Raw genomic sequence first — 10,776 nt, 5'->3', positions numbered from 1 at the left:
CTCTGTGTCAGATCTCAGTAAGAGAAGGGATTTCTGCCCTTGAAGTCTCCACAACACATATAGAAAGCAGCTAGATTGTAATGATAAATACAAAAAGGACAATAGAAGGTATTTTCCAGATCCAACCCCAACAGCAAACATACTTTTTCCCAAAGAAAACAGGCAGGCAAACACTTAATAAAGGGCCCCATCATCTCTACTTCGCGTGTTGTAACGCATTCATGGCAAAGGTCTCATCTTCAGACAGACTACATTTTGCTCAGCAGCACGGTTTCCTTTGTGCAACTTGCTTACGCCGCCTCGTGACAAAAGCCAGGAAACCACTAATCCAGAGCCACAAGCCCCCTTGGCAACGCTTCTGTCCCCACCCATGATTTATTTATTTGTAAACTGTTTGAGCAACATTTGAAGAGTTGTAAGAATATAACTGTACAAACCATTAAAGTCTGCCATCGCACTTTCTTCTTGAAGATATCTGTGTGTTACCTCAAGTGCCATTTTGAATTTTAAATTAGTCTCACTAAGAAGAAAGGATAAAAAAGCCACTTTATTAGAAACATGGATATGGAAAGAAGTTTGACCAAAATTAAGTTAAGCAAATCAATGTGCCACAGGTACCAGCGTCCCACCTTGAAGCAATGGCAAAGCCACACATTTGCATGGATACGAAGCATTCATGAACCGTGTGACTGGTTCTTACACTGGCTGCTTTTCTTCACAAGTGAAACCTTACCCCTCTACCTCTGCTCACTGTAGATAAGTGAAGCTTTTTAGAATCATTGCTTTACTAATGCAATAATTAAGTTGGAAGTAATGGTTATTCGAAAGCAACATTTAATAACCGATACTGTTAAAAGCTCAATCGAGGACAAACCTTTTACAGTACAAACAGGTCCTTGTTTTGCATGATGTTTTTAAGATTACTAAAGGTTGAGTGAGGAACTCACTGCTCATTCGGAAAAACTAACATTTCCCCTCATCAGGTGAAGTCCATACCATTATGGACTTCTCTAAAGGAATTCAGCACTAGCTTTTCTGACAACATGAACTAAAACAGTATTTAGAAAGCAACATGACACAGACAGTAAGATTTATGCTATCTAAGCAGTTTCTATTAAAAACTTCCACAGAAAAATAAGTATTTTTGTTTTCCCACTGAGAGGGAATAAGAAAAGTTCAAAATCATAGGAAAGTCCAGGTTGAAGAGACCTCTGGTAATCAACAGTCCAACCTCCTGTCGGAAGCAGGACCTTAGATGAGGTTATCCAGGGCCCTGCCAAGCCAAGCCTTGACTGTTTGCAGTGAGAGAAATTCCACCACTTCTCTGGGCAGCCTATTCCAATGGTAAAAATTATCCACTGTGAGAATAACTATTCCTGAATGCAGGCAGAATTTCCTCTGGAGCTACTTATACCCATTGCTTCCCATCCTGTCAATGTGCAACCTTGTGAGGGAAGTATCTTCTCTGTAACTATCTTTGAAATAGATGAAGACTGATTAAATTGCCCTTCTCTTCTCCAGGCTGAATAAATCCAAGTCCTTCACCCTGCCTTCATATGTCATGTTCTCCAACACTCCGGACATCTTTGTGGCACTCCAGTCAACTCTCACCAATTTTTAATGACCCTTGAATTGTGGGAATCAAAACTGGATGCAGTTTTCCAGGTGTGGCTTAACAAGTGATGAGTACGAAATACACACTTCTTGCTCTGTTACCAGTAAGCCAAAATGAAATCCAAGAATCACCCAGTCCACACAGAGCCTTACCCATCTAGTTCAGCTGTCTCTACATAGCAGAGACTGTTTGGTTCTGAGCTGGATAGCAGCAAAATATCAGCCTAGAAAAACGAATAAATAAGCATCAAATAAATCCAAGTCAGGATTTGTACAGAACTCTGCAGAAACATAAACCAAATAAATCAAAAGCACTTACAGGAACAAAAGTATTTTTCTTCAGACGAATGATATCACCAACTTTAATATCTTTCCATTTTGTGGCTTTGAACCTAATATCAAAATAGTTTAACAGTTAATCTAGAATATTTAAATAATGATTGAATCTAGAACACTATTCACTCTATAAATCTTGAAATATTGAACTTTCCTTAGTACCAAAGCATTAGATGTCAGTAAGGGGTGTATTTCTTCTTTTTGGAAACTGCAATTTAGTTGGGGGTCTATAACTGAGAAGTCAATGTACCTCTTCTCTTCCCTCTTCACCTCTGTATGAATTTCTGTCCTTCTCACCATAGAAGTTGCTCTTAGTACAGATTTAGTGCCACAGAATTAAGTTTAAATTTGGGCAGTTCTCTGCCATTTTCAATTAGGTTTCCCACAGACATGTGGAACAGTAGAGAAAAAAAGCTGAACTTTCCCCATCATCTATGGTTTAAGGTCTGTGACGAAAATTTGTAACAAGGCAACAAACATTACTGAGAGAGTTAAGAAGGCAACAGTACAAACCTTCCATCCCTGATGACTTCGCATGTCCTATTATTAACCTCATTGTCCATCCTGTGACGAGCCTGAAAACCAGGGGTAGAGAATGTACTCCCTTCTGTGTATCACAATTTAGGAAATGAACAACACCGGGGTTTCTTGCTTTTAATATTAACAAAGTATTTTTTAATATTAACAAAGTATTTTTCTTACGATGTCATCCACTAGGTCCTTGACTGCGGTTATTCCCAGCACCAGGAGTAAGGGCACCAGCGTTGTATACCATGACAGGGTAGTTATTTGGGGAATTGACTACAAAAAAATAAATTCAGCTCACTACAGGATTATCAATCAAGCTCAGTTCAAAGACATTTAATAGTGATCTGACTACAACATAAGACAGAAAACCAACACATCAGAGAGAGAATTTTAAGTCGGATTGTGAACATAAACAAAACTCTCGGGGTAGAGTTTGACCATGCTGCCCTACCTCAGCATCGGCTTCTGTTTAACAATTGTAGTTGCTCATATTTTCTGTTGGAGCTTCTGATTCATGAGTGGAACTTAAGGCCATCATGTTTTACAGAGTAAAAGAAACATCTTTTCCCCATGAAATTCACAAATCCTGCAACTAGCTCATCCCATCTAATACAAAGCTAGTGTAGGTTTTTCCAGATTTCTGTTAAGATGGACTTAGTTTCTGTACTAGTTCAGAAACAGTCCCTTACAAAGTACCCTGCAATCTCCTGACAGACAGCACTGGATTGTGTCATAAGTACTAGTCAGCTCAGTAGATTAGCACCTCAAATACACTTCACAGTTTGTATTCTCTCTGTCTTTCTCACCTGCAAAATGAGAAGAACGAGGAAATAGAAGTTGGCCGCTCTTTTAAACTGTTCAAACAGATTCAGTGGTAAAAAAGTGATAGGGTTGTACTTGTATGTCCTAATTGCATTTCCCTGTTGAAGAACACCAAATGTCATTCACAACAGCAGATCCTTCTTACATTAAAAATACACATTGCACATTTGTAAGTAAAGCATTTTACTAGTGAAGTATTTCCTATGAACTTTGTTAGATTTGTACCTTTCCTCAAGAGTTTAACGTGGGTCACCGTCTGAATGAAGTAAGGCAAAAAATGGTCTGTTTCACTGACATTAACATACCCCAGAAAGCATCTCAGACTGAGGCTTTAGTTATGCCGAGGACTACACAGAGGCATCGCACAGTCACTGTGTGGAAAGGTTACAGCCTCTCCCCAGGTAAATGTCACAGTGCACGTGGCACTGCCAGACGAGCACAGAGAAGAGGAGGAAACTTCAGTGCCCTCCTCCTCCTAGGCAATCTTGTCCATAATGCCTTTCGACTGTTATTTGCTAAATACATGATATCACTACCAGGGACATAATTGGTCTCAGGCACCAAACTACATATAACAAATCCAGACACAAAGGACTTCTAATTAGGCTTTTTCAGGAGGGACAATGTCAGTTATAGCAAAGGTTAACTCTCATAAGTGCCAGTCCCTACCTACTCCAAGCATGAAGGATTTCCATTTGAATAGCTCCAGCCGTAGCAGTTTTACTATTAAGTGTTCATACTCATGCACGAGACAATCCAAACTGCCTCAGGTCTGCAAGGCAGGTATCTCAGGAGGTACAGGGGAACCACGTGAGCCAATGCATCACAGATAAAGCCAGCCAGTCCAAGCCTCTGTCACTCACAACCAGCACCACAAGCAAGCACCATTGATTTATTACTTTGAAAAGTTAAAAAATTAGGAGCAGGAAAAAAAATTCAACCATTTGTCTTGATAAATGAGATGAAAATGTCTCCTTTACTAGCAAAGGTGGATTTAGAATGACACTGTTTAAACGACTAGACATTGCCAAATGTCTATTTATAAGACTGTTCCAGTCTAGCTTAATCAGGATATTGCTTAATACTACACTTCGACTTCTTACATGAAAGATGACGCCTATGGGGACGCTGGCAACAGCCGTAGTTGAGAAGATAAGACTTGGAATTTGGACCAAGAACACCTGGTTTCTAATTCTCTTGGTACCTTGATTTTACATTCACAAAACCAAAACCAGTTGTACTTCCCCACCTTTGATGGAAATCCTGAGGAAGTGTTAATTGTGGCTTTTACACTAATCAGCAGCGGTTGGAAAGATCTTACTGAGATGAAGAAAGCATTCACCCTGACAACTCCTATTAGCACAGAGTTGAGATAAAGAAAACTTACTGAATATTTGCTTTTTTTGAAGCACAGAAATATTGTTCTCTTGAACTGGGGCTGTTCATAGAAGCGTTCATCATTTGCTTTAACTTGCCAGCTGCAGTCTGGAAGAGACAAGGCAAGATGGGTCAACACCTGATTGTCACAAACATAAGGGAACAAATCTGCCAGTTTCAGGTTTTCTCTCAAATGCCATCTTTTGAAGGTACTTTCAGTTGAAACAAGACCGGTACCTGCTTTTTAGTACATAGTCTAAAAAAAAGTTTTCAAGAAGTTTCCAGGCTATTTGTCTTTATTAACAATTAAAAGTATAATCTGAGATAGGAAGAAGTGTTGATCAACAATTTGCAAGTTCTACGAGAAACAGAAAACTTATCAGAGTAACATCTATTCATGCTAAATTCCCTTATTTCCCCTCTTTTAGTTTGCTTTTCTTACACCTGTGAAGCACTAAGCACCCAAAAAAGGGTTTCTCAGTCTTTCTAGAAATGAGAAGATCCACTCAACTTTTCAAAACAATTATGTTATATAACCATACTGTGCAATGGTTTTCAATTACAACCATAAAAACCAGTAAAAATCTAAAGTAGTAATTTTACTTCTTCAGCCACCGATTTTGTTTGATTGCCTGAAAACTCAGGAATATTAATTGAATTTTGCAGTAAAATTTAACAAACCTAAACAAGAGATGTCTGCAACAGCCTTTGGAAGCTTTGGACCATATGCTGATAAAATTGCTTACAAAGCAGCTGAGCAGTCTTGCCTCCTGTCACCTGCAGTATTTAGCATCTAAAACCTGACATACAGCCTCCCTAAAGAAAAGGTTTCTAGAGGACTTGCTAGCAGACCATCCACCTCCACCACAAGATCCTTATCGTTAAGCCCTATGAAGTCTACCTTTAAATGGGGTTCATCTAGACGTACATAGCTTTTGGCTGACCACTGTTTACTGCCAAAATGCCTCCAGCTGCCAAGTTATTTTCCATGTCCCCTCTTTCACAGGCTCCCTCGTTCCCTCCAAGATCCTTCAGATGCCTTTCCTGCCCCCCAAGCCTGCATCGCCAATAGCTCTATTAATCCTGCTACCCACACCCACAAGTTCAGGCCCGGCCCACATCAAAGAAACTCCCCGCCAAACTCATTCAGCAAGTTTTTAAGATGACTCACAGGAGCACTTTGCCTGCCTGGGAAGGATGAGGCAGATGGTGTTCTGAAATCCAGCTTTCCTGACTCATCAGCCAAGCATCTCCCCCTTTTCTCCAACCCACAGTAATTGTCCTTAATGGGTGCTCTTTTCGGTTTCATGGGATTCTCGTGACATAAGCACATCCAGCACCACAGAGCATGGATGGGGTGAAACTCCTGGAGGCAGGGGCGTGGGGTGGGGAAGCACGTGTGCAGGCGCTCCTGGGCTGCTGTAAGGGCCACTGTAAGGCAGTCATATCTGATAAGGCTGACTCAGACTTGAAAACTCAAATCCAGACACCAAGCCTTTTTTTTTTTCCCATCCAACACATAAGGCAAGTTCTTGTTTGACATACCCAGGAGCTTTACTGTGACTCTACAACTTTAATTTCCAGCACGTTGGCTGCAAGCTGAGACAGCAGAGAAAGACTTATCTTGCTGTAGCAGTTGTATTTAAGATTGCATAAGTGAAGACACACAGCAGATGGTGAAGATACAGTGTGCATCCCAGTCAGGGCTTACAGAGAAGTGCTGCGAGTCACAGGGTTTTAGCTGCCTTACATAAAATTTACAAAGAAATTACTGGAGGACCAGGTTTTGGTTTAAAAGAAGATAAGCATTACTGAAGTGCATGAATTGAGAAAGTATCTAATGACAGGACTGAAGAAAACTGTAAAGCTGTCTACAAGAACTTTTATTCACCGCATTCACAAAAACATTGCAGTGTTGATAAAACCTTAGCACCCCAGATGGAAAGCTGGCAAAATAGGTCTTAAATAAAACCTGCAGGAAGGAAGCTCCTCAGAATTACTTTAAATGGCTTAAAAGTGATATTAATACCTAATATTTGGGAAGCTGCATCAGTAAGTCATCATCTTTAAAGGAACAGAATGGGAAAACAGTCTTTGTTAGGGGAAAAATTAAGAAGCAAAAACGATGGTGTTTTTGTTGCACTACCTGAATACAATCAGTGACTGAACCAGTCAGCAGATTCTACAAATTCTGCAACTTATGCCACAAAATTATCTATTAACCACAAAATGCAGGCAAAGAGGATTTAAACAAACAAACAAACAAATCTAAAGGGTCTAAAGAGAAAAAAAATCTGACAAAGTTTTGCCAACTACTTACAAGCTCTGTGATTAGAGTATTGGCCTACCAAGTCTGCATGGTAACATCCCTCACCTCCTTAAAGCTTTTGCCCTAGCCTGGAGCTCAGAGGAACTCTGCCACATCCATAGCTCTAGCCCTTATTTTGGATAATAATTTGGGTAGCATTAACTGTATAGACAGCAGAGGCCTGTGGTTACACTGAACTAGCGGGAGCTACGAGCCCTTTGGAGGGCAGAATCAAAACTCATCTCCCTGCTTTCAGATTCCCTCCAATTCACCATGATAAAGGAAACTGCACAGTGCACTTCGGAATAGAAATTGAAGGTGTAGGAGGTCATGGTTTAGCTTTCTCTCTTTGTTCTTTTTTTTTTCTTTTTCTTGTGGTTATACTAGGCCACAAAGCAAGCCTGTGGTTGCTGGTGTACTGTGTCTAGGAAATAATATATCTGGATAAGAGGGGGAAACAAGGGGAGAGAGCAACAGTCATGATGAGAACTCAAGAAAATATGATGGATGATGAGAGGCTAAGAAAACTGTGTTTATTCTATAGACTATGTTAACTCAGTCATCGTAAAAAAACCCCAAAACTAAACATGTAATAGGTGGTTATAAAAAGAGAGGTGATCAACTGTTCCCTGTTGCCACACAAACAGGACGAAATCTATATATATTAAACAAGTGGTGGTTAAATAAGAAGTACTCACATTGCAACACTGAAGAAAAAAGACATGTATTTAGGGGAGTTACAGACTTTCCTTGGACAGAGGTTAAGAACAGGTATGTCTAAAACATGCCAGAGAGGTTCTTCCCATTTATGTTCCTGTGCTGGCGGCAACACAGACGGCACTTGACAGGTTTCTTTGAACTCCTACTCACCCTACCTTTCTGCAGTTCTGAAACTACTGCAAAGAAAGCCAATCATCAGGCTATGAAATTAGCACTGAAACTGAAGTCTCATCTGCGCAAGACTTAGAAAGCAGAAATACATGCAAACCAACTGACTAAACACAGCAAATGGGCACATGCTGGTTCAAGTTTCCAGATGACGGGAAGACAAGTGTCTGAAGTTCCGTTCAAGCAGTTCTGAGACCCCAGACTATTTAGATTCAGGGCCTGCCTCAATTAAGACAAGGTGACCGTGCAGATCATTAGCTTTATGCAACAAGCAATGGCACAGAACTCTCGTTGCAGTTTAGAATTAAGCTGATTTTCATTCTGACATTTGTTAAACTGAATTGCCATCAATTACTCCTCCACAGATTCAGATAAGCCGTTCCAAATCCTACCTAACGAATAAGCACAAAAATCAAATTGATCCACACATGCCTCAGTCTCTGTAATTAGGATCATCTGCTACCCAAATCACGTTTCTGTCATAATGTTACCTTTTTTCAATGGCTCTTGGCTCTCCTCAGTGTCTCTGCTGATTTGGTTTTGTCCTGGTTCAACTGCAGGCTGCTGACTGTCCAACTCATCCTCCGTTTCATCATCACTGTATGGCATCACCTCATCGTTAGGCTGGGAATCCTCATCGAATGTGGTCTCCGAATCCCTTTCTGAGATCATGCTGCTAGCGCCCTGTGAGCATTTTATAAAAGTTAGGGAAAGAAGTTAACGTAGCTGGTACTGGAAACCACATCTCCGTAATTTTACTCTGTCGATGCCAGTTGCCAAAAACCACGTTTGAAACCAGTTTCCCTGGAACAGTGTAGGGCGTGGGCTCGGCTTTCAAGCACAGACCAAAGTCATCAGGCAGTTATTTTCACAGCAAGTCCTTCATTACCGTTCTGCTATATGTAATTACACGTGCTCACATGACAGACTAAGGAACACCCTGCCCTCATGACGCAGCACACCTCAAGTGGGACGCAGGAATTAGGGAGCTCACAAACACCTGACCATCCCTTGGGGAGCCACAGGAGCCAGGTGGGGCCAGGCACTGGGCACCAAGTGCTGGGCCAGCATGAGTCGCGCCACCGAGGGTTTGGGTCACGCAGCTGCTCCTCCATCCTGGTCTGCCCAGTCTCACCCAAACCAGTCCTCACTTCCTCTCCCCTCCCCACAGCTTCACCGTCAGCATTTCTCATTGCAAGATCCCACGTCTTGGTGCCCAAATACCCGAGGAAGTTTATAACTAATTTGTGGTTACACAAGACCAGTCAGTTGAAGCTGTGATGTGTGTGTGCATACCTCTGCCCGAAGCTTTTCAGAAAGAGCGTGTGCTCCCTAACCCTTGAGCACTAGCACATTACCTCCCAAATTGGGATCTCCACTTTCCATCAAGTTTATTTAAATTACAGCTCTTGAAAAACTCCCAACGTTGTTGTGACGTGGGCTACTGCAGTTGGCTGTGATCTCAGACAGGAGCAAGACACGCGATGGGGGATCCCAGCCTCCTCCAGCATTTTTAGATCACCGAGACAGTTTCTACAGCTTAAGCTATTGGCTGTAAAAGACAGCGTCCGATTAACTGCTCCTAAACAAAATCCAGAAATCACCTACTCGTGTGTAGCTCCCCTCCAACCAACATCTACAAACAGCCACCTGCACAGTTCCTAGGTGGTCTTCATCTACATTTGGCCAGTTAGTCGCCTTGCTGGGTGTCCCGGCATTTTGATAGCTGATCTGGTGTAAGGGTCTGGCCACTCTGACGAGCAGGCCCTGTTCATTTCTAACCATCCAATACCCAGATTTGTTGTACTGAAGCTGAAATTGCACTTGTTTCTGCAGACCAACGCTTCCAAGCAGGTTCTGTCCTGTCTGTGCTAGGCACCACAACAACTGCAAGAAAATTAAAAACCGTGAGGAGAGGAGGGGGCTCTATCACCTCAGCCATTTCTGCCAGGCCATCAGTAAGCCCCCCTGGGCTCACCCTGGGCCCCACACACCCAAGGGACCAGGACTCACATTTTGGCTCAGCCTGCGAGCTGCTTCTGAGCTGCACTGGAGGAGGGCCAGTCTCCAGCCAAGCTGTGGCCATGTCCATGCCCCTTCAGCTCTGCCTCCACACTGTGGACCTCTCCGGCCATCACTGGGCTTGATCCTAACCCTGAGCTACAGATGAACTTCCTGGCTTGACCCTGGACCTGCCTCATCACTGTGGCATTGCCTTAGGGCCTGTGCTCTGGCTGGACCTGTCTCGGGGTCTGCCCTGCTTGCCTCATGAGCCCTGGGACCCACATCCACTTGCTTTGCCATGGGGAGCAGCCCTGCTCTTGCTGCTCCCTGGCAACTTCAAAATAAAACCAAGTTAAAGGATCGCTGAAGCCAAGTAACATAACGCGCACAGCAGCTAGCTACCAAGTACCCATCTGCTGACCCATCTTGCAAAAAGAGCCTGGTTTTGTGAAAGAAGGCCAGTGCCACTCTATACCCCCTGTGCTGCTGCTAACGAAACCAGCAATCATGGGGGCTGACACCAAACCCCGTCGACATACATGTTAGTTTCTATTTTTGCAAAGCTGAATTGTCTCCCGTCCTTAATATTTCTTATAAGTGAGATATAAATATTACATGAGCATTTAATCTGCTACTCAAATGACATGACTGTTGGCTGGGAGCCCAAAGCATGCAACGCTCATGAGACGCAGCACTGTAGTGCTTGCCCAGCGCACAGGCCACTGTTTCACGACTGCCGGTTTACAAAATAAACCAAATCCATCAGGTATCATATGAACACACAGTTTGATTTAACATGAATTAATACAACTTCTCCCAAGCTGTTTCCCACGTGCGGTGGTCAACGAGCAGCTGGTTGTACAGCCCTTGCTGAGCGCGGTGCCTCGCCGCAGCGCAGA

General features: G+C 42.6%; 1 protein-coding gene across 2 annotated transcripts in view; it reads right to left on the bottom strand.

Moving 5' to 3' along the window:
* Nucleotides 1–10,776, bottom strand: part of ATP8B1 (ATPase phospholipid transporting 8B1) — a 42,727-nt gene that overhangs the window by 18,963 nt on the left and 12,988 nt on the right. For both annotated transcript variants that reach the window (XM_064439612.1, XM_064439613.1), the window contains 8 exons: nucleotides 8,365–8,557; nucleotides 4,688–4,785; nucleotides 3,285–3,398; nucleotides 2,653–2,751; nucleotides 2,464–2,525; nucleotides 1,934–2,006; nucleotides 1,768–1,838; nucleotides 438–520 (listed from right to left, as the gene is read on the bottom strand). In XM_064439612.1, the coding sequence (XP_064295682.1) occupies nucleotides 438–520; nucleotides 1,768–1,838; nucleotides 1,934–2,006; nucleotides 2,464–2,525; nucleotides 2,653–2,751; nucleotides 3,285–3,398; nucleotides 4,688–4,785; nucleotides 8,365–8,545 (781 nt within the window). In that variant the 5' untranslated portion in view covers nucleotides 8,546–8,557. The remainder of the gene's footprint in view (nucleotides 1–437; nucleotides 521–1,767; nucleotides 1,839–1,933; nucleotides 2,007–2,463; nucleotides 2,526–2,652; nucleotides 2,752–3,284; nucleotides 3,399–4,687; nucleotides 4,786–8,364; nucleotides 8,558–10,776) is intronic.

This window comes from Phalacrocorax carbo, chromosome Z (assembly GCF_963921805.1).
Source record: "Phalacrocorax carbo chromosome Z, bPhaCar2.1, whole genome shotgun sequence".
NCBI classification, from domain to species: Eukaryota; Metazoa; Chordata; class Aves; order Suliformes; family Phalacrocoracidae; genus Phalacrocorax; species Phalacrocorax carbo.
The sequence above is the reverse complement of the archived record's forward strand: the minus strand, read 5'-3'. Positions and strand labels throughout refer to the sequence as shown.